Genomic DNA, 24,221 nt, shown 5'->3' with positions numbered 1-24,221 from the left:
TGTGGCCTCTAGAAATGCATCCGTAACTTGGGTCCAGAACTCTACTCTGGCACTAGCATGGTTGGGCGCATAGACATTGAGCACGCCAAATAGCTCATCATGCATCCTTAGAATGACATATTGTGCTCTACCAAGCACAATGATCCCGCGATCCACAATGGCCTGCCGCCATACATCCGCAATGACCATGCATACTCCTCCCTACCCACCCAAGGGGCCAAACCTTGCAGACCAAAAGGTGTCCCATCTACGAGGCATCACCGAACCGTATCTTCGGATCCTGCTCTCACCCAAATGGTGCTCCTGCGCATCATCAAAATATCAATACTGCCCCCAACCAGGCATCTCTGAAGCTCCTGCCTCAAGCAACCACGATAACATATATAGTGTGCATCGTGAAGGCCCTGTACATTCCATGAGATGATCCTCGTGGAGGACCTGCTGAGGTGGATGCTGTCTCAGCCATACGACGGGCCTTTGCAAGCGGCTTGGATGGAGAATAGTCCCCATCCTAGCGGCTACAAATCTGCCCACCCAGTGTTCTGCAAGAATCTTGGATCAGGCACCAGTGGGGCTGTGTCCCATGGTGACTACCTCCCGCTTAGACAGAGCAACCTCGTGAATGCATACATATCCAGGGTCGCGTGCTAAGTCTGCCACTATGCGAATGACCAAATGTTGAATCCCTGAGGCATCCACACTCCCGAGATCAAAGAAAAAATGAGCCAACTCCCATAGTCGGCCTATCACATCTGTCACCTCCAGATCGCTCACATGGTGAGAAAACTCAACTGCCTGAGTCTTCAAAGTGCTAAGAGCGAGATCCAGAGTCCACTCCCGGTCGCGAGGGCCACAGAGAGGGAATGAGAAGGCCACCGGTGAATCAAGTGCCTCCTCCCCGCGGCGGTGGGCCGGAGGTATCACTACATGGACTTTGATGGGTGCTGGCTCATGGGGGCCCTCTGCTCCAAAAAGCCGTGTGAAGGAGTAATCAAAAGCCTCCGCCGAGCGCTGTCGAGTGTTGAGGCGACTTAGCCAACTACGGATAGAGGATATCCGTGAAGCCCGAATCGGCATGGTAAGTCTCCTCTGTGGTGCTCGAGTAAGGTCGGTGCTCACTGTCCTCCAAACTACAGGTGAGCGCCAGGGGACTGTGCCAGGGCCTCCCGGGGAGCTGAGGCGAGCGGGGGGGGAGGAGGGGGTGGATAAGGAGCCGCTGCCAAAACCGGACGGGGATGGGAGGAGGCGAAGGTGTGGAAGGCGAGGCGGGAGGGGGCGAAGGAGGGGGTGTTGGCATCTCCTGGTCCTCAGTCTCGCAGCAACACTGGGGGTCTCCTCCTAGAGGGGAGCAAAGCTGTTCCTCATGGGAACCCAGTGATGCTGACACTGTGGCTGCTGCTGCATCGGGTCTCTGGGCGTGCTGCTGTGGCTGTCTCCCTCGACGGTGCCCCTGTCCCAGGCTACCACTCTGAGGTCTCTGTGGGCTGAGCAGGTGTCCTAGAGGCTACCTACCGAGCCACATTTGTGGGCAGGCCATCAGGGGCCTGCTGCTGTGGTGAAGGTCGGGGTCTCCTGTGAGGGTAGGTGGCCGACCTGCCTGCAGATGAAGCACTGGTTCGGGAGCCCCGAGAACTCCACTCTCTGATCAATCCATCCCCCCTATCCTAGGTAGCTGAATGACCTTCGGAAGGGAGGAGATGTCAGGAACCAAAACCCTGAGCGAAGGTAGCCCAACTGCTCTAGCCACCACCAAAGCTGCTGTGGGGCTAGTCTCAAGCATCGAGCCCACCAATGCTCCTAGCCTCAAAAGGAGCAAAAGGTACTCGCAGAAGCGGAGTCCAAGGAAGCAAACTGTAACATGGAAAAGGCACTCTCCCTCCTCAGCCGCTTCTGCTGGGTCAAAGCCATGCTGCCAGGGTGGTCTGAAGAATGCCCGAGCACCCCTGATGTCAAGGGGACTCATGGCTAGGACCTGGGCCACGCTCTGGGCTGTCTCAAACTCGATCTGGTAGTGACCATGGCCCAGCTGAACGTCCAAGATCTTGCCCACATCTGCAAGAAGGTAGGCCTGGAGAAGATCCCGGATCTCCCCTCTGCTGGGGCGAGTGTTGACTATACGACAGATGGTAGAATGTGCCTGGAGGCATTCCACCTCTGCGGCGGCGAGGCTCGCTTCCTCTTCTGGTGAAACAGGAATTCCTATCACATTTAGAATTCCATCATTTAGATGGGAAAAGAGAAATTCCTAGCATATTGAAATAATCGATATTTTATTTTAGATGAATTTATTTTATGAGAAATAATTGACAAAAAAAGAGGAATTCCCATGACATTGGAATGCAAATAATCAAATGCAAAAAGAGGAATTCCCATGGTATTTGAGATCCAAAAAATAAATGGGAAGAAGAGGAAATTTTAGTATAATTCAATTTATGATTATTTACCCCAAAAGCGAAAATATGGGTAGAATTGATTTCTACAAATCCCATGAATTCTTTTATTCAAAAGAGGAATATTGAATATAATTCAATTGAGAAATTGAGAAGGAATATGGAAACAGACGTCAAGAAAAAGAACCTTTGCTTAGGCCAAACAATTGGTAAAAATTTAGAAAAAGTCCCATTATTGGTATCGAACTAGAAAAAGCTATTAAATGAAAAAAGCATGTGAATGGATGTGATAAGATATGTATGGGATGTGATAGGATGTGAATGGATGTGATAATATCTCTATGGGATGTGATAGGATGTGATAAGATGTGTATGGGATGCGATAGGATGTGAATGAATGTGATAGGATGTGAATGAATGCGATAGGATGTGAATGAATGTGATAAGCTGAAAATAGGATGTGATAAGATGTGATGTAATGAAATGGATGTGGATGTGAATAATGAGATGAGAGGATATGTGAAAGGGTGAGATGGGAGGTACATGGATGTGGATGTGGAAGAATGGATGTGGAAGAATGAATGTGGATATGTATGAGGAAGAATGGATGTGGATGTGTATGTGAAAGAATGAATGTGGATGTGCATGTGAGAGAATGTGATGTCAATGTGAGTAAATGGATGAGATGTAATGTGATGAGAATCGGAATGTAAATGGATGATATGTGATGTCATGTGAATTGGGATGTGAATGAATGATATGTGATGTGAATGGATGAGATGTGATGTCATGTGAATCGGGATGTGAATGAATGAGATGTGATGTGAAATGGATGTGATGAGATGTGATTTAAATTGGGATAGATGTGAATGGATGATATGTAATGTGAATGAATGTGATGTGATGGGATGTGAATCAGGACAGATGTGTATGAATGGATAAGATGTGAAATGGATGTGATGAGATGTGATTTAAATTGGGATAGATGTGAATGGATGATATGTAATGTGAATGAATGTGATGTGATGGGATGTGAATCAGGATAGATGTGTATGAATGGATAAGATGTGAATGAATGTGATGTGATGAGATGTGAATATGGGTAGATGCGAGTGGATTAGATCTAATGATGATGAGGATAAATGAGAAAAGATGCGATGAGATGGAAAATGATGTGATTGGATGAGAATGGGAATACATATGAAATGGATGTGGATTGTAATGTGGATTGATATGAGGGACCAAGGAAGCCGCCTATGAGTGAAGCGCTAGGTCACCTATACTGCGAAGGATTCTAGAGAGTGCTGACCATATGGTGCGAGGTCTTGACCAACCTCAGTTCAATTTAAATTGTGAGCTTCCAGTACAATGGATGAGGGACCAAGGAAGTGGCCTATGAGTGAAGCGCTAGAGGGTGCTGACCATACGGTGCTCAGGCTCTGGGTCGCCGAAGATACCCACATGTGTATCGCGAAAGATATTGGAACAAGGAGTAAGAGTTGTTTTTTGAAATCGGGCATGGATCTGGCTGATTGACCTTGCTGGTCCTCAACGGATGAGTCATTAGGACTTGTTTGGGGTCTTCTTGGGCCCTTTAATTTGCCCCAAGCCTGACAGTCATTAAGGAGTGGTGCAATGGGAGAAGGCCATGTGGAGAAAAATGTTGGGTTTCCCTGCCCCTAATATGTAGGGGTCAAACTTGAATCATACCATTTTCTTTTAAGAAATTGGGCTGAAAAATGCAAAATCTTTCAATAAAATCAAATTTTCCACCTTTTTTTAATAAAGACAGCTCAAACTGGTATAAATGACCCCACCTCAAAAAGTGGGCTAGGGCCAAAAATGCCCCCCATCATTATCCCTCATTTAAAGCTACTTTTCTCTCTCCCCACTCCCTCTTCCTCTCTCTAAAACTAGCAATTCGGTTTTGAGTCTCTCTCTAACTAAAAGAGTCTTTTTTTGGCCTCCTCCCTCCCCATTCAGCCTTCCCCTTCCCTCCTAAAGTTAGATCTATCTTTCTGTGCCTTCTTGGCTATGGAAAGCTTGAAAAACAGTCCACTTTTTCCCCCATCAAGTCCATCCTCTCTTGCTTGCACACATTCTTCACTCTCCTCTTGCTAGCTTATACACATTCTTGACTCCTCTTGCCAGCTTATATGCTCTGCTAGCATTAGGTTGCAGAGATCTTCTTGGCTATGGAAAGCTTGGAAAACAGTCCACTTTTTTCCCCATCAAGTCCATCCTCTCTTGCTTGCACACATTCTTCACTCTCCTCTTGCTAGCTTATACACATTCTTGACTCCTCTTGCTAGCTTATACACATTCTTGGCTCCTCTTGCCAGCTTATATGCTCTGCTAGCATTAGGTTGCAAAGATCTTCTTACACACCTACAACTTCATAGCATTTAGCTTAATCGGTTAGCCAAGCACAATGAGTTGTCGACCTCGTTCAAGGGTGGAGTCCTTTAGCAGCAGCAACAACGAACAAGACGACACTAGCTTGTGAGTTACAAGCACCTTTGCAAAAGGAATGTGGGTGACGATGCGTCGAAGCACAAGGGGAGCCCACAAAGTCTCTCGCAGATACATAGGGTTAAAGTCGCACCATTGGAAGGGTCGCATAGTGGATCTTAAGCAGGGGGCTGACGGAAGCAAGTAGGTGATGATCCAACACGTCTACAAGGCATCGCAACTCTGTGTTGACAATGCCAATCACAAACGCTTTCCTGCAAATTGTAAGTTTTATTTGTGCTTCTTGTTTTATGGGCTGCACTAAGACATGCTAATATCATTTCATGTTACGAAAGCTTGATTTTTTCAAGTGTGTTCTTGTAATGTTCTGTGCAGACATCTTTCCATCGACATTTTGTGGAATGGGAGCCGTTAGAGGCCCTTTTTGGAACCTTTGAGGCGCACCACTTTGAAATCGGCAAGCTACTATATACTGGTTGTTCGGCATCAGAGCTTTTAGAGCGCTCATTTTTTTCTTTCATGCAGAGTATATTTTACCCACGTCAAGAGATGGTTCTGGGACTCTACGGAGGCTCCCTACACCTTCTCTTGCTTGCAGCTCAGCCCTTAGCACGAACCAGGCTCTGATACCATGAAAAGATGCAGGGGGGAAGAGAGCTTGAGCTCTTACAAGCACACACACACTCACAAAACCCTAATAGAGAACACACAAGGTGAGAGGCTGAAATCTTCTTCTTCTCTACTCAACACTTAACACACCATATACAAGAATAAGAGTACACACAATATGAAAGGTACTCAACCAATACATACACGGGTTCTCTATAGTGTGAACCCAACTAAATGAGCTGGCGCTATAACTATGCTAGTCTCTAAAATGGCTTTCACACAGCCTGTCATCCCACTGGCCGCATATCTCCCATGATCTCACCAACCATGCCAGTGGTGTAAGTGTGGGGCCTATCCCCCAGATCAGTGGCCACCGCCTCACTAGACGAGCTCGATATCTCAACACTCCCCCTCGAGCTCAACTCCATCTCATGTACACCAAGCGAAGCCCTGAATCTGCGGAGCTTCTCTGTACCCAATGCTTTGGTGAAGATGTCAGCTACCTGATCCTCTGTGCTGACATAAACAAGGTCAAGATCTCCTGCCAAGACCTTCTCTCTGACGAAGTGGTAGTGGACCTCTATGTGCTTCGTACGAGCATGAAAGACTGGGTTCCTGGCCAACTGTATACTGCTAATGTTGTCACAGAAAATGACAACTTGTCTATCCACTGATAGACCCAAATCTGCAAGTAGCTTCCTCAACCAAGCTACCTCACATGCTGCCATAGCAGCTCCTTTGTACTCGGCCTCTGTACTCGATAGAGCAACCGTAGGCTGCTTCTTGCTGCTCCAAGTCACAGCAGCACTCCCCAAAGAAAACATGAATCCCCTGGTAGATCTTCTATCTGAGATACTACCAGCCCAATCAGCATCTCTGTACCCATGTACACATATCTCTGTCCCAGTCTCATAGAATAGTCCACAATACAAAGTAGACTTCACATACCTCAGTATGCGTCTCACTGCATCCAAATACGGTTTCCGTGGAACCTGCATAAACTGACTCACCAACCCAACAGCATAGCTCAAATCTGGTTTGGTGATCGTCATGTAGATCAAACTTCCTACTATGCTCCTGTACATAGTAGGATCCTCCAAGATCTCTCTTGAATCTGCACTCAACTTGCCATTCTGATCCAATGGCACAGAAATAGGCTTACAGCCTGTCATACCATACTTGGACAACATGTCCAAGCCATACTGTCTCTGCAATAATCCAATACCATGTGGTGACCTAATCACCTCAATGCCCAAGAAATATCTGAGCTCCCCCAGATCCTTCATCTCAAACTTCTATCTAAGCAAGATCTTTACATCAAAGATCTCTGCATCATGGTCCCCCGTAATGATCAAGTCATCTACATAGATGACAACAAGCACAACTCCTCTATCACCATGTCTCACATACAATGAGAAATCTGCATTGGCTACATGAAAGCCAATAGTGACAAGATATTCAAAAATCTTGTCAGACCATGCTCTTGGTGCTTGCTTTAAGCCATACAAGGCTTTCTTCAACCTGCAAACATGCTCGGGGTGACCCTCATCCTCATAACCAGGTGGCTGCAACATATACACCTCTTCTTGCAAATCCCCATGCAAGAATGCATTCTTTACATCCATCTGATGTAAAGACCATTGCTTTGACGCAGCCACTGCTATCACAACTCTCACCGTTGCCATCTTGGCAACTGGGCTGAAAGTTTCCTCATAATCAATCCCAATGTCTGCGCATATCCTTTGGCTACCAATCTAGCCTTGTACCTGTTTATGCTTCCATCACTGTTATGTTTAACTTTGTACACCCACTTGCATCCAATGGCTTTCTTGCCTTCAGGCAATTGCACTAAATCCCAAGTTTCATTTCCATATAGTGCATCCATCTCCTCATCCATAGCTTTCTCCCAACACACATTTCCAACAACCTCATCAATGCATGTGGGCTCAACAACCTGCACAACCTTTGCCATATATGCATAGTGATGTGCCACATAACCATCATAGGTAAATCTCTGCACAGGATTTCTCACTCTCCCAGATCTTCGCTTCTTTTCATTCATGGCTTCCATAGCCTTCTTTACACCAGGTGTTCTCATAACTGGGATCCCAAGCTCCTCATCAAGGCTCATATCTGAGCCACTAGACTCTCCATCAACATGAGAATGCCCTGCAGAAATGTCAGGCATACCAAGGGGCTCAACCACTTTCTCTTTTCCTTTACGTGATGTAGTAATCACATTTGCAGGGCTGGTATTATGACGTAGCCTGCCACTCCATGGTCTGTCAATAGACCCACTAGATGAGGACTCTCCTGGTCCACTCAAAGACTGTGATTGCTGACCTACATTCTGTGTAACCACACTTCCACTCAAATCAGCCCCAACAGCTTCTTTTTCAGCAGCATACCAGCTGCTCATCTCATCAAAGACAACATCCCTACTTACCCTCAACTCACGTGTAGCAGGGTTATAACACCTGTATCCCTTTTGCTCAAGGGAATATCCAATAAACACACATTTTTCAGCTTTCGGATCCAGCTTAGTTCTCAACTCATCTGGCACATGCATATATGCAATGCATCCAAAGACTTTCAGATGAGACAAATCTGGTTTTCTGCCTGTAAACCTCTCCTCTGGAGTTCCATCATGTATGGCTGCAGTTGGAGTCCTGTTCATGATGTATACTGCTGTAGAAACAGCCTCAGCCCAATAGCAATGCGGCATATTCTTCTCTTCCATCAATGCTCGCGCAATCTCAGCAATGTGCCTGTTTTTCCGCTCAGCAACTCCATTTTGCTGCGGAGTGTATCTGCATGTAAACTGTCTCCGAATACCATTCTTCTTCAAAAATTCAGAGAACTCATTGGAGAAGTATTCTCCCCCTCCATCTGACCTTAGGCACTTTACATATTTCCCTGTTTGCTTTTCAACCAAAACTCTAAAATTCTGAAAGTGAGTGAACACCTCACTCTTCTCTTTCATGAAATATACCCACACTTTCCTTGTGTGGTCATCATGAAAGTCACATAATACCTGCAGCCTCCCATAGATATGGTCTTCGTAGGACCCCATACATCTGAATGCACAACATCTAGTGCATTTCTGCTCACATATCTGTTATGTGGAAACACATGCTTTGTTTGCTTCCCAAATTGGCATGCTTCACAGATTTTATGCATACCTTCCACTTTAAATTTTGGCAGCCCTGTCACAATTCCTTTTGTCTACATAGACTTCAATCTCTACACATTCACATGTCCAATTCTTTTATGCCATATGTCTGTGTCTGCAACAATTCCTGAACCATTTGCAAACATCGCAGCACTCATTTCAGGCATGTCTACATTCAACGTAAACATTCTGCCCACTCTGTTGCCTTTTGCAACCAACCTGCACTTGTCTTTGAAATCTTCAATATAACACCCATCAGGGTTAAACCGAACCTACAAACCCTGCTCAATCATCTGGCCAACTGAAACCAGATTCTTTGTTATGTTCGGTATATGAAGTACATCTGCAAGGTACTTCACTTTGCCATCCTGCATAGACAATGGCACATCTCCAACGTGGGCAATTGGATGAGCAGTGTCATCCCCTGTTTCCACAAAACCTGGTCTTTCCGGCTTTTTCATCTCCTTGAACCACTCCCCATGACTCGTCATGTGGTTCGAAGCACCTGAATCCACATACCATACATTATCTTTTTGTGATGCATCAACATTTTCAGACATGGCATTCACAACATGCTGCATAACAAATAACCTTTCATTATCCTCATTATTTCTGCTTGAGGATGCATAGTTGTTTTGCTGCACTTTCCCATTTTACATGTCAGCCTGCTTCTTATAACATTCTGCCTGCACATGTCCAGGCTTACCACAATAATAGCATTCATGTGCATCATTATATTGCCTTTGCCAATTTCCACGGCCTCTTTGACTCCCCCTCTGAATTAGCCTCTTCCACCTGCGTGTTGTTGTTGTTGTTGATTCTGGGACTGTTGTTGTTGCTGCTGCTGCTGGCCATAATTCTGATTACCTGTTCGGCCACCTCCTTGACCGCGTCCACGGCCTCCTCTACCTCGTCCTCTTCCTGAACTCGTGTAGAAGGCCTGTTGCTCTAAACTGTTTTTGCTTTGTGAAGACTGTTGGTCTTCACCCAAGTTCTTCTCTTCGATAATCAGCATAGACACCAAATCTGTAAAGTTGGGAATGTTTTCCCGAGTCTGAATAGACATCTTAAACGCCTTGTATTGTGGCCCGAGACCACGTAGACAGACTTCCACCTTGTCATCATCATCTACTGACACACCAATAGATGCAAGGGATTCCACAATACCCTTTATCTTCAGCGCATAGTCATTCACAGACATGCTCTTTTTCTCCACAGTATGAAGTTCATTCTTCAACTGTATCTTACGTGCCTTGGTATTTGTTTCATAGAGCTTTACCAAGGTGTCCCACACCTCCTTAGGGGACTTGGCATCCTGAATGTGCCCAATCATGGTGTCCTGTATACTAATGGAAAGCCAATACATAACCTTCCTGGCTCCTTGGTTCCAGTCTTTGAACTCTTTCACATCTGCAGCAGTCGGATTTATATCTGGTATCTCCGGTGCCTCTTCATGCTCACCTTCTATGTCCAATAGCATTTTCCCATCAGGAAATTCGTCAACCTGAACCTCCAAGCATGGAAGTTATTCTTATCCAGCTTCTCAGCCACAATCTGTGTTATGCCATCATTGGACATCTTGCCAAACACACAATTTTACCAGAAACTGCCCTCTGGTTTTTTTTCTGCACAAACTGCTGTATTTTCTGCACAGCGGTACTGTAGTACTCTCAAATGTCACAACCAGTGACTTCAATGTGCATACATACACCCAATGGCAACTGTAGACCTCTTTGCAGCACCCACAGTGTCTGCACTGTCAATCTGTCTTCCTGCAAGCTCTTAAAACAGAGTTCTGTAGAGAATCGATGACTTACCCGTAGTGCTCAAAATCGCCTGCTTTCTGAAAAACGGAGGTCCAGACGCGCCCGAAACACGTTTTCGGCCCGAAAATTTTAGTCCGTAGGATTGTATAGTTGCCTAATAGCTTTACTCCTGCGAAGAAAGCTCCTCAATCAGAGATCGTTTGCCGGTGCCTCCCGTAGAGCTCCCGACAAGGGTGTAGTCACCAACACAATAGGGAAGAGTAGTTGAAGCTCTTACCCTCGTACCGCTTCCTGTGGTTCTCTTGCTTACAGCGCAGCCCTTAGCACGAACCAGGCTCTGATACCATGAAAAAATGCAGGGGGGAAGAGAGCTTGAGCTCTTGCAAGCACACACACACTCACAAAACCCTAATAGAGAACACACAAGGTGAGAGGCTGAAATCTTCTTCTTCTCTACTCAACACTCAACACACCATATACAAGAATAAGAGTACACACAATATGAAAGGTACTCAACCAATACATACACGGGTTCTCTATATAGTGTGAACCCGACTAAATGAGCTGGCACTATAACTATGCCAGTCTCTAAAATGGCTGTCACACAGCCTGTCATCCCACTGGCCGCATATCTCCCATGATCTCACCAACCATGCCAGTGGTGTAAGTGTGGGGCCTATCCCCCAGGCGGGTCATCAGTGGCCACCGCCTCACTAGACGAGCTCGATATCTCAACAAGTCTCATGGACCATGATTGGCCAAAGCCCGACAATACTTTGGTTGCACTAACCAGACGTCGGATTGAGATTGATGTGTGCAATGCAATGAAGTGCACCTATGGGTCACATCGTGTGACTCTCACGTTCTTCATGCCTTTAGATTTGTTTGTGTTTTTGTTCAAGGAGGCTGATGTTCACTGTACTCCTACAATGTGGATTACAAAGGGAGGCACAGCAATGAGTGCCTTTCTGCCACCTTCGTGGGATTTGAAGGTTATTCAACATCAGGGTGACAAGATAAAGTGCATGGTGGTGTCAGAGAAGATGGTCGTTCGGTACCAGCTTGGAAAGCAACAACTCTCTATTATCTTTCCTTACAGATGTTGGAAGCTGGAGGCGAATGGCAAGCACTTGATTTGGACATCAACGATGCAGAACAGCTTGATGTACATGTTAGCACGCAAGCTGATGTGTGGGATATCTTAGTAAATGCTGATTGGAATATGGCGAACCTAAGGGAGTACTTAGGCCTTAGAAAGGTGACTTTTCATTTGTGATTGATAACACACCTCTACATAAGAGGAAAGAGGCATCTTACTTTTGTAAAAGCATTCCCTTCCCTAGATGTATCCATATCAAGCAAGCTATGTAACAGATTTTGAGAGATTAATTCAAAACAATTTTGGCTACTCGCAATTTGTGTTCAATTTTGTGCACTTTTAAGTTATGTCGCGTGTTTTTATTTTTTTGGAGGTTTTAAGTGAATTTTTAAACATAAAAAAAGTTTTAAAGACTCCTTTATAAGTCACTTTTGGCCACTTTAAGTTCATCTCCTCACTCTCGGCATCTTTGTGGTCCCCTCGCCTTCTTTGCTACTCAAGCATGGCCACCCCCACCCAAGCTCTCCTATCTCAATTGCACAAGCTTGACCTTGGTCACTTGATCGAGAAGCTTGCACCCATCTTTCAGACATCTATTGACATGGAAGGCACCGTCGAACTCCATAATGACGTGTTTGGGGTGTTCACTAGCTACATGGACACATACATGGCTGAATATTGTGTCAACTTTGAAGACGAGGAGGGGACTCGGGTGCCTGTGGATCTTATCAAGCATACCTACAAAGTGGACAAAAATTTCAGGTTCAGGCTTGCAAGATTCCTCAAAGGCCTTAGTAGCACATATCTAAGGGAGGAGGAAGAAGATAACCTGGTAGGTCTTGGAATGGGCAACATCGGCACAAGTTTTTTGAGGTGGGACATGACTCTTGCCCTCCTGATCTTGGAGGGAACAGAGAAAAGCAAGGGAAAGAGGAAGGCCAATCCTCCAAAGAAAGCCACACCTTATCTCTTGATCAAGGAAGCTGACCCAAAGGAGGAGATTGTCACCCCAGTGCAAGAAGCATCTCTTGCACTTGTGACTCTGGCGGAAGAGCCGCAAGCTGAGGCTGTGAAACGGGACATCGAAGGGGACGATGTCATGGATGAAGTTCCAGAGCTCGAAGTGCAAACTCTACACCCCATCATAGTAGAAGGTGTAGAGTTCTTATTTTTGGATGACATCGCCCATGTCCTCGGGCTGCACCAGGATGAAACTCTCTCAGTCATTGCTATGTACGCGGGCATGCGAGACACACAACAGCCGTCCAAAGATGATGACATCCGCCGCATTGACTTCAGTTCTGCAGATGTCACAAAGGTGCTTGCGCTCCCAGAAAATCATGCGTCAATAGAGTCCCTTGTGGCAGAGACTCTTGTACAAATATCCCAGTGCAAGGATTTCTACGAGAGTGTGCCAAAAACTAGCTTTGCCCCTCACAAGCCGCTTGCCATTTCGGATTCCGTCAGCCTCGGGAGCATCAATATTAGTGATGGAGACCTTGCGGATCATGATGATGCCACTGAGGTAGTACACCCAATTTCTTCCCTCTTAATTTGTAATTTTTTGAAGGCAACTCATTCTTCTATCTACTTTGTAGACCGCAAGAGAAATGGACTGGTTCGCAAGCCAAAAGGGTGGAGCACGAAAGGAGGTGGAGGGGAAAGATGCTGCGCTATGGCACTACATCTCGAGCTTCAATGCCGAGATGCTTCGCGTGATTCACAACGACTTTTCAAATGACGCGCAAGCTGAATTTTTGAAGTGCAGAGCCCTAAGCGCCATCCTGTCTGAAGCCCCAATAGCCCAAAATGCCCAAAATGTATTCTTGTAAATAGGGAAGCAGCTATCTATAGCTTTGGTGATAAAAGTGCGGGGTCTTTCCTAGGATTTTGTGGCCTTAGCCTTGGACAAGGCATCACTGATGCCAAAGAGATAGCCGAATACGCATTGGTGACAAACCATCGGTAAAGACTCTCACCCACGAGGCTTTCACCAAGCTCATCAAGCGAGTTGGCTAGATCCAATGTACTCATTTGCCTTTTGTGAAAATCAAACAATTAATGACATCAAGATGTTTGTCGAGCTGATTTTAAGTTTTATCTTCTTGATGTGTTTATATGTTGTTGTTGTGTCGTGTCATGATGTTTCAATCAATTTTTGTGAACGCTCCTCTGCCACCACCCGTTCGACTTTGGCTCGACTTGAAGGGCCGATTTCTCCTGCATATGGCCCCAAAAGGGTAGATCAAATGTGCGGGGTGCGCCGGGGCCGACGGGGGGGGCCGGTGGTCGCCTGCTGGTCAAACAGGCTAAATTCGCTCCGTGGCACACAAGTTCCACGGCGCGACCACCGGCCCCTCCCGTCGGCCTCGGTACATAGATCAGGTGTGCGGGGTGCGCTGGGGCCGAAGGGGGGGCCGGTGGTCGCGCCGTGGAACTTGTGTGCCACGGAGCGAATTTAGCCTGTTTGACCAATCAAACAGGCTAAATTCGCTCCGTGGCACACAAGTTCCACGGCGCGACCACCGGCCCCCCCCGTCGGCCCCGGTGCACCCCACACACCCTTTTGGGGCCATACGCAGGAGAAATCGGCCCGTCGAGTCGAGCCAAAATCGAACGGGTGGTGGCAGACGAGCGTTCACATGAGGTCGAATGTACGTAGCGACAACAATTACATGCAAAAGACTACAATTACCTTGACAAGACGACAATCACTTGCAATAGAAAACAACTTTTTTGAAAATAGACATGGTTTTTCATTAATCAAATTGAGATTACAAAACATGGATTTGTTGCATTACAAAGGCTTCTCCTATCTAGTGAAAGAGAGCGTCGTCTCCACGGATATGCCTAGCTAGACGAAGATCAGATGGCTTCAGAGTGACACGTTTTGCATGCACCATGTACAAAACCGCGTCTTGGAAAAGCGAAACCAAAATATCCTCGGCACCTTGTTGTAGAGCGCCTAGTGCCGCCGCTTGCACACGATTGACATCCCGACGCTGGTCGAGGATAATCTCTTTGACGAGACGCGCAAAAGGTGCCTTTGGAATAATTGGTGTGCAGCTCTTCTGATATTTGCGAATTTCTCTAAGGGCAACTGTCCCTGGTCTCCACCTTTGCTTCTTCTGCGTTGTTGGGGGCGGTGGTGCTTGTGCGTGGTGAGTCCAAGCTGGCGTGTCGTTTTTGAACTTTTGTCGCTGCTCTTGGAAGTTATCGGAAGGGGGTTCTGTGCGTTTAGGAATGGTTTTCCCCTTCTTAGCCTTTGCAGGTGTTGGAGTTTTCTTTGCCTTTGCAGATGGAGTCTTCTGAGCTGCTCTCTACTCTGCCTCCTTCCTTACTCGCTCCTCTTCATCTTTCCTTTCTTTTTCCTCACGAAGCCTCCGTGCGTTTGCTGCCCTGGCTTCTCGTTCAAGCTTCTATCTCTTATTTTCTACTTCCTCAGCAGCAGCTGAGAGTTTTCTCTTTCCTTTATACCAAGTGCACGAGCCAAGACTCTGTCTAACATTGCATTGAGAATCCTACTACTCGGCAGGTGCTCCCTTTCTACTGTGTCTTCATTTCTCCTCTTTGTATATTCTGCTCGAAGACCTTGTATAGCCCCTTCCAAAATTGTGTCATCTTCGTATCCGGCCATTCGCAGGTCAGCAAAACAAATCCGCGAGCTTGTCTGTTAAGCCAATCCTCCTCTGCAACAAAGAATGCTAATCTTCTCTCGTTGCTTGCGGGCGGCCTGAGCTTCTTCTGCAGCCTTCTTATCTGCCTCCGCCTTCCTAACTGCCTCGTCTTCTTCCGCCTTCTTGGCAGCCTCATCCTCTTGTGCTTTCTTTGCTGCCTCATCCTCCTGTGCTTTCTTTGCTGCCTCATCCTCCTCCTGTGTTCTGACGGTCTCTTCGGCTTCTTTTCTTGCTCTCTTAACTGCCTCCATGTCCTCTGCTTCTTTCTGTAATCTCTCCGCTTCTTGGCCCTCTCGCTCAAGCCTCACATGCTCAGCTTCCAGATCCATTTGGGCTTGTGGGTAAATGTTTGGGATTTCAGTTCTATGTGCCACCGGCAAGGGCCCAAGGTCTTTGAAAATGTCATCCTGCGTATTGGAGGAAGGATGATTTGGGGGCTCCATGTGCATGAGATATTAGTGCACGAGCGAGCGAGAGAGAGAGAGAGAGAGAGAGAGAGAGAGAGAGAGAGCTGTGTGTAGTTTTTTGGGAACCTCAACCTCAACTTGTACATGTGTACATGAGTGTTGTTCGTGTTGTGGTGAAGTCATGGGGGCACCCATTGACTCAGTGTGGGCACTGTGGATGCGGCAATCAAGTATGGGGCTTGATGGGAGTGTATGTGCAGGGACAATGATCAAATCCTGGAGACACAGCTTGTCGGGTGTGAGGTCAGATGCTGAAGGTGGTATCAGCTACTTGGCATCGAATGTGTGGGCGCGTCAAAGAAAAGAACGGGCCCTTGAAGCTTTATTGAAGTGTGTATGGAAGGAAGGGCAGAAAAAGTGAAAAGGGGCCATGTGCCATGGGATGGTGTGAAAGGAACATGGTGGCCTTTTTTTTCAAAATAAGTAAATGGAAAAATAAACGTGGCCTTATTTTGGAAGGTGGCGTGGAAGATTAAGTTGCCGCCAGCCTGGTAATTCTGGAAGCTGGTGTGTGGAGTCGGCGCAGCTGAAAAAACGAAAAAGGAGACGGCCTCTACAGCAGTGTGTGAAGACAGCGGAGAGCAACGGGGAGGAGAGCCCCGTGTGTTCTGGGGAAGAGCTGCAGAGAAGAGCAACGGGGAGAGAAGTGGACACAGAGGATCACAGCTAGCGCAGGAGGCCACCTCTGTGTGTGTGCTCGACAGGAGGCCGTGTTGCAGAGTGGAGGACGACCGCCCGCTGGTGTGCGAAGGCCACTGGGGTGCTGCAGACAGCAGACAGACGGACCTTGTAGAGGGGCTCCCTTTGGCGCAGCTGGGAGACAAAAAGTAAAGGGGAGCTGCTGGTGGCCGACGTGTGTGGAGGCCACCTATGGGTTGATAGGCACAGCTGGCGCAGGAGGACTGCGAGTGGGAGCTGCTTAAGAGTTGTTGGCGAGGACAGAAGGGGCCCACGTGTTTTTGTGTGTGGCGCTGGTTGCAGCAGAGAGGGAGCTAAGAGAGTGAGCCGCCTAGGAGTTACTTTATGTGGTTGAGAGTGTGAGCTGCCGTGTGGAGGCAAGCTGCTGGGCAGAGGTGTGAAGACAGTCAGCGTAGGTGACTGGTTCTGGTGTGAAGGGAATAAGCATAGGCTGGTGTTGGTGCTAGTTGAAGGCGCCTGGATTATCAAGTGAAGAGTCTGAATTGCTGAGGCGACTAGGGAGACAGCTACAGGCAGGCGAAGTGCAGAGGGGTGCAAGCTTGGTGAGCCTTTGGTATTGTGTGGCTTGGGCTAGTTGTTGGGTTTGTGATAAGGCCAGAAGGGGGACTGGTTCTATGCTCGGGGAACTGGCAGTGTGCGAAGTGTAGCAGAGGGACCTTCAGCTGAGGTGCAGAGCAGAGAACGAGAAGGTCGGCTTGCAGAGGAGCAAGGAGCGAAGGGATTTGGAGCGACCAGGAGCTGGAGAGGGCTGATTACGAGCGGGTGCTTGGTGTAGCTGGTGTCTGGGATATCTTGGGATATCCACCTCTGTAAAGGTCAAGGTCCTTTCTGAAATATGAGTCTTGTTCATGCTCTCTGGTCTGGTGTTCTGGTGTGTTTGCATGCGTGTGTGGAAGTGTGGTACTCTATAAGGGCGTAGACAGCTCTACCGCTTCCGTGCCATCACTTTTTGGTGCCTCCACAGAGGAGCAGATTTCCTCTGGTTTGTGAAAGAGAACAGGGCTGTGTGAAGAAAGTTTTGAGAATGGCTCAGGATTTTTCGGAGTATTGGGGATTGCCACAGGAGAATGCAACCAGGTTTCTGGAGAAGATGGAGTTGACAGCTTTGATGAAAGACAGGGCAACCCCGGAGATCCTTTCTCAGATTTTGGCTTATTGCTTACAGGGTGATGCAAAAATATGGTTACAGATGTTTGTGACTGCACACAGGAATGTTCATCGACAGGATCCTGAGTACCGTGTAGTCAGAGCTGCATTTTTGGCACAGTTTGTCCAGGTGAAGAGTCCAAATGAAGTGTGGAAGGAGTTGTGTAACATTCAGCAGAAGGACGGTCAGGATGTGGATCAGTATCTAATAGAGTTTGGTAGACTGTGGAGTCTATGGTGTGAGGCTCTGATTCCTGAAGTACCCCCGCAAATGATAAAGAGAGAGCGGTTTGTGGCAGGTCTGGAGCCAACGATCCGTTTGAAGGTGGAGCTGAAGAACCTGGATAGCTTTGAGGAGGCTCTCAGAGTTGCTCGTGAGAAGGAGTGGAAGGTGAAGCGTCTCAGGCAGCAGATGGGAATGCGGGAAGAGCCGAAGAGGTTTGTGAAGGTGCCACAGATTGAGAGTATGCATCCTGGAAGAAAAGCTGTTGTTGTTCCTAAACAGGAGGATTTTTTGAAGAGGGAAGTTCATGATGCAGTGGAGCTCATGAAATCTTTAAGCTTGAATTGGATAGAGTCTACAGGAAGAGGAAGAAGCATAAGTGCTATGGGAAGGAAAACTGATGCATCATCTGGTTCTGGAGGAAATTCAGCAGATATTGGAAGAGGGAGAGGGTATCTGAGTGATATGCAGTGCCGGAATTATGGTGAGTGGGGTCATATTAGTCTACAATGTGAGAGACCAGCCAAAGCTAATGGTGGAATATATCAATTGTCTATGGGAATGAGTGATAGGGTGATGGGCTGTGAAGCCCATGAGGTCACATTTGGAGAGCAGGATATGGGACAGATTAATCTGTTGAGAATGGAGAAGGGTGAGGTTTCTGGAATCAGCCCTAAAGAGCTCTCAGAAGGTGAGGAGGAGGAGGATGGGAGTGTTGATGATGTTGTGGATTGTGAAGGTGATGCTGCTAATGCTGAAGAACCTGATGAGTTTGAGTATGGATATGGCTTGGATGATCTCTTTAATTCGGAAAAGAGTAACGACTTGCAGGTGCCAGTACTTCAGCCAGTTAAGGTGGAGTGTGATGATCAAGGTGTTTCTAATGAAGATGCTGTGGATGGAGTCCAAGTGGATGATCTGGGTGATGAGTTGGATATTGCAGCTTGTTGTGAGAGTGTGGATGGTGAGCTGGACTGTGTACTTGATAGTGCACTGGATGATCTATTGACGTTGGCTTCCTTAGAGAAGGAAACAGATACTTGCATGCCAGTTGTGCAGCAGGAAGAGAGTGATGGTGTGACTGATGGTGAGCTGGATGCTCCTTTGGTTGATGGTGCGATAGATTTCGCAGGTGTGGATGCTGAACATAAGGTGTGTGTTCCTTGTCATGCCCAAAAGAATGAGTTGGTGGTTGTGAGTGGTGAGGATGCATATGAGACTATTGTTGTTGGTCAGGGGGACCAAGATGCTTTGCCTGGGAGTTTGGGGAGCTTAGACTTGGTAGGGATGCCTGTGCAAGATGTGGAGAATCTTGCAGGATCGCCAATGGTCTTGAAGCTGGAGAAACTGCAGGAAAGCGACAATAATGAGTTTGCAGTGCATGAGGTTGCTATGTGTGATGTTGATGGGCTGAAGGGAAGTGAGTGTATGGTAGACACACCACATGTGGATGCTCAGCATATGGATGAGTGGTTTGGTTATAGTTCGAGTCTGGCAGGTTGCCCAGAGGAAGGGTTGGAAGCCAGTGATGTGGGCTGCAAGTTGGATTGCGACCATGAGATGGGAGTTGATGATGAGATGTCTGTTATTTCGGCATATGACTATGAATGGGAGTCAGATGTGTCCGAGAGGAGTAGAGGTGAGGGATGGTTGTTTCCCTCACAAGGATATGAGAGCTGGTCTGGAGGAGGAAGTGTAACAGTGGACGGTGCTGAGGCCATACATGAAGAGCCAAGGGGGTTGCTGAAAGCAGAAGGCTATGACAGGGTGTATCAATGGTTGTTTGATGGAGGGGAATGCATGAAGGATTGGAAGGTAGATGCACCAAGGTTTTTGTTTGATCCAGGGGGATAAGTGGTTTTTGTTAGTGCAGCTGCTGGACATAAATGTCTCAGCAGAAAAAACGGGGTTGCTAAATATGTGTGTAGTTTTTTGGGAACCTCAACCTCAACTTGTACATGTGTACATGAGTGTTGTTCGTGTTGTGGTGAAGTCATGGGGGCACCCATTGACTCAGTGTGGGCACTGTGGATGCGACAATCAAGTATGGGGTTTGATGGGAGTGTATGTGCAGGGACAATGATCAAATCCTGGAGACACAGCTTATCGGGTGCGAGGTCAGATGCTGAAGGTGGTATCAGCTACTTGGCATCGAATGTGTGGGCGCGTCAAAGAAAAGAACAGGCCCTTGAAGCTTTATTGAAGTGTGTATGGAAGGAAGGAGAGAAAAAGTGAAAAGGGGCCATGTGCCATGGGATGGTGTGAAAGGAACATGGTGGCCTTTTTTTTCAAAATAAGTAAATGGAAAAATAAACGTGGCCTTATTTTGGAAGGTGGCGTGGAAGATTAAGTTGCCGCCAGCCTGGTAATTCTGGAAGCTGGTGTGTGGAGTCGGCGCAGCTGAAAAAACGAAAAAGGAGACGGCCTCTAGAGCAGTGTGTGAAGACGGCGGAGAGCAACGGGGAGGAGAGCCCCGTGTGTTCTGGGGAAGAGCTGCAGAGAAGAGCAGCGGGGAGAGAAGTGGACACAGAGGATCACAGCTAGCGCAGGAGGCCACCTCTGTGTGTGTGCTCGACAGGAGGCCGTGTTGCAGAGTGGAGGACGGCCGCCCGCTGGTGTGCGAAGGCCACTGGGGTGCTGCAGACAGCAGACAGACGGACCTTGTAGAGGGGCTCCCTTTGGCGCAGCTGGGAGACAAAAAGTAAAGGGGAACTGCTGGTGGCCGACGTGTGTGGAGGCCACCTATGGGTTGATAGGCACAGCTGGCGTAGGAGGACTGCGAGTGGGAGCTGCTTAAGAGTTGTTGGCGAGGACAGAAGGGGCCCACGTGTTTTTGTGTGTGGCGCTGGTTGCAGCAGAGAGGGAGCTAAGAGAGTGAGCCGCCTAGGAGTTACTTTATGTGGTTGAGAGTGTGAGCTGCCGTGTGGAGGCAAGCTGCTGGGCAGAGGTGTGAAGACAGTCAGCGTAGGTGACTGGTTCTGGTGTGAAGGGAATAAGCATAGGCTGGTGTTGGTGCTAGTTGAAGGCGCCTGGATTATCAAGTGAAGAGTCTAAATTGCTGAGGCGACTAGGGAGACAGCTACAGGCAGGCGAAGTGCAGAGGGGTGCAAGCTTGTGAGCCTTTGGTATTGTGTGGCTTGGGCTGGTTGTTGGGTTTGTGATAAGGCCAGAAGGGGGACTGGTTCTATGCTCGGGGAACTGGCAGTGTGCGAAGTGTAGCAGAGGGACCTTCAGCTGAGGTGCAGAGCAGAGAACGAGAAGGTCGGCTTGCAGAGGAGCAAGGAGCGAAGGGATTTGGAGCGACCAGGAGCTGGAGAGGGCTGATTACGAGCGGGTGCTTGGTGTAGCTGGTGTCTGGGATATCTTGGGATATCCACCTCTGTAAAGGTCAAGGTCCTTTCTGAAATATGAGTCTTGTTCATGCTCTCTGGTCTGGTGTTCTGGTGTGTTTGCATGCGTGTGTGGAAGTGTGGTACTCTATAAGGGCGTAGACAGCTCTACCGCTTCCGTGCCATCAGCGCGCGAGAGAGTCAAGGGGAGAGGAAGAGAGAGAGAGAGCTCACAAGTCAAGACTTTTAAAAATGACAATAAAACTCACTTTGATATTTATAGGGGGCCAAAATTACAAAAAAGTCAATTTACAACAATGAACGCGCCAAAAAGTGGCGAACAAGAATTATTGGGTGGGTAACCACACGCGGCCATTTCTTAGTTGACACTGTGCCATTGCCTCGCTCTTTCACGTGCCATTGATGCATTGCACCCTTCTCTTTCGCCTTGCACCTACCACCTTCATGATTTTGCGTCTCAAAGATAAATTTTCGGCCCGCTTTTGGGCCTTTCTCCCAGTAAGTGCACGGTAAAACCAATTGAACATTTCCTGAAACGCATTGCTGCGAACCTTGCCACCGCCATGACTCGTGTTCTTAAAATAGGCCACCTTGGCTTGGTAATGTGATCGTTCCATGCCTTGGTTGCTCCAGAGTGCAAGAGACCCATATTCATCTAGAAAGAAGGAACTGTGCGCATAGAGAATATGCATGTAGTGTGTTATATGAGTTTCCCCCCAAGCATCGATCATTTCTTCTGTGAATCTGTCAATCGAAGTCTTGAATGTAGCTATCTCTGCTTCATCAAGATATGGGCGCTCAAGAAGCCTCATCATCTCATCACAAGCTTCCCACACATATGCACGCTTCAATCCTAGTGTCGCCTCATTGCCTCGATAGGTTGTTACATCACAAATCTGCTTCCATAATTCAAAATGTGTATGGCTTTGAGCCTCACCATAGTTTGAGAGCAGGTGTCTTGCTTTTGCACCACCCATACATATCTTATTAGGGTTATCTTGGGTACTTGATGGGTTTTTGCAATCCTTAGAGAGGGTGACAGCACCTGCGTGAAGCCCCACGGATGATAAAACAACTTCAAGCTCTTGGATGCACTGTTCTCGTCGTGACTCTGGCTCCATGTTCCAAGCATAATTGATGTGGAGCATCAACAATTTGTCCAGAATTCTAAGTCTTGCGTGCAAGGTACACACATGTACTCGCGAGCGTGGAATTGAAAGAATAGGGTTCCAAGTAGCATCCTCCTCTGCGCAAGATGGTGCCTTGCTTTGATTGCAGCTCATAATTTCATTGAGCCAGACGTGCATACCCTTCCCTTTTTGTAATTGATTTGATCCCTTTGCACTTGCCTGCTTACAACCTTTCACCTTGGTTGCTTGTTTGGCCTTCCCCACTGAGACACTTGGCATCCTTGGATGACAACAAAAGATGCATGGAAATAAAGTGTTAGCACCGCTTTTAGTTCCCAACATGCATTTGAGGGTCGTGAGATCACCACCAAGGTGCCACTCTATTTCAAAGTCACCAGTGCCAGGCACATGCAAGACTTCACCATTTGATTGCCTGTGTATCACTCCTTGAATACCTGTACGGGTGAAGTACCACCTCAGACTGTCATGGTCCTCGTGCAGAAGGGTCCATGCCGCCTGCCACCATATGTTCTTCTCAGACTGCACTCCAAAGTAATCTTACTTGCGTTGCTTTGTGTGTAAGTTATTCTCCGCATCACCTGTTTCATCTTTGCCGTCTAAGCTCTTTCGCTTCAATGCCCTGCTCATGAGTGTCAGACTTCTACGTTCCACCCTTTGGCCCTTTACAACCTGACATTCATCCAATTTGAGGACAAATATAGCCTTTCCATCCGTCTTCTCTAATGTCATATCATAAAACTGAATCATAGCTCGTTGAAGCGCCTCCACCTCGACGTAAACATTGTTAAACTTGTTGTAAGCAAAATCTTTTGAATTTGACATTGGCATGCTACCATCCACCCATCCGCGTAGCAAGTCGGCAATATTGTTGTTTGCTGACTTCCTTGCCATAACTATACTGTATGGTGTTGGAAGTATAGATCGTGTCATTCCTTTGCCTCGTAGACGTGCTGTGATGCAAGTATACAAAGCCCTGTATCCCTTATCATCACTGATACCTGCTGTGTCGCACATAGTGAGCATGTCAACGGGACTGACAATCTGCTCGAATTCCTTGAGAAAATACTTTTGAATTCTTTCACGCAATGCACCATTTACTGAATTGGTTATCATATTGATTACTTTCTGCTCTGGAATAATGTGCTCAAGGATAGACTCCTCAGTATTGGAACAACCTAATATTGCTTTAGCACATTCCCTGGACATCACATAGTTAAGAGTCAATGACATAACTATATGAAAAAGGAATGTAATGATAGTTTTGAAGCTGTGATTACCTTGTTTGACGCACACGTCGCTTGCGAGCCCCCCCATCTTTGGAAAGAAGACTCAGAGGCTTGCGCTTTCGCTGCCTTGCATTATATCCCACGGGGAGGTGAGTGAAATGATCGACACGTCGGCGAAGGTTCCGAGTTGAGTTTCGAAGACGGATATAGTTCTCTATAGCTCGATCCTTGCTTTCCACACCTTCATCAAGCTTCATCTTCTGCTCTGCATCCTCCTTCTCTAGATCCTTGACTCGAGCCAGCATATGTTCCTTTGTGGCCATGAAAGTTGACGCACATTCTTCCTTTTCTGCCTTGCATAATTTTAGAAGCTTCCTGAGGTGATTTTGATTTGAGAGTTCCTGCAAGTACAAAGAATAGAGCCTCTGACAGTACCCTAAGAAACCATTATAACCATCACCCAAGAAGCGTACGACCTGTGTGATATTACGAAAAGGGGGAGGTGCACCAGTCTCTGGATCAAGGGGATAAATGCTTCCATCAGTCCAAAGATCAATGGCTTTTGCACCTTGAAGTCGTAGCACCTCAGCAGGAATACATCCCTTCATTCGATTGATTCGCATTGTGGCATACTCCTCATCTAAGTCCACGTGCAAGCGAAACTTTGATTGCTTGTTGGTGATGTCCCGTAGAGCCATTGTACCTAGCAAATGGAGATGGAGGAGATGATGGATACAGAGATGGAAATGTGGATGGTGATGGAGATGATGGAGA

General features: G+C 47.3%; 1 protein-coding gene across 1 annotated transcript in view; it reads right to left on the bottom strand.

Annotated features, from left to right (window-relative positions):
- LOC147612369 (uncharacterized) overlaps window positions 1-23,874 on the bottom strand; it is a 32,174-nt gene extending 8,300 nt beyond the window's left edge. Inside the window, exons 1-2 of the mRNA XM_086782892.1 lie at window positions 23,499-23,874; window positions 23,260-23,419 (exon numbers count right to left, since the gene is read on the bottom strand). Coding sequence (XP_086639018.1) covers window positions 23,260-23,419; window positions 23,499-23,770 — 432 coding nt within the window. The 5' untranslated portion in view covers window positions 23,771-23,874. The remainder of the gene's footprint in view (window positions 1-23,259; window positions 23,420-23,498) is intronic.
- Between the last annotated feature and the right edge of the window lie 347 nt (window positions 23,875-24,221).

This window comes from Cibotium barometz, chromosome 45 (genome assembly GCF_041138505.1).
Source record: "Cibotium barometz isolate CiBa-2024 chromosome 45, ASM4113850v1, whole genome shotgun sequence".
Lineage (NCBI taxonomy): Eukaryota > Viridiplantae > Streptophyta > Polypodiopsida > Cyatheales > Cibotiaceae > Cibotium > Cibotium barometz.
The sequence above is the reverse complement of the archived record's forward strand: the minus strand, read 5'-3'. Positions and strand labels throughout refer to the sequence as shown.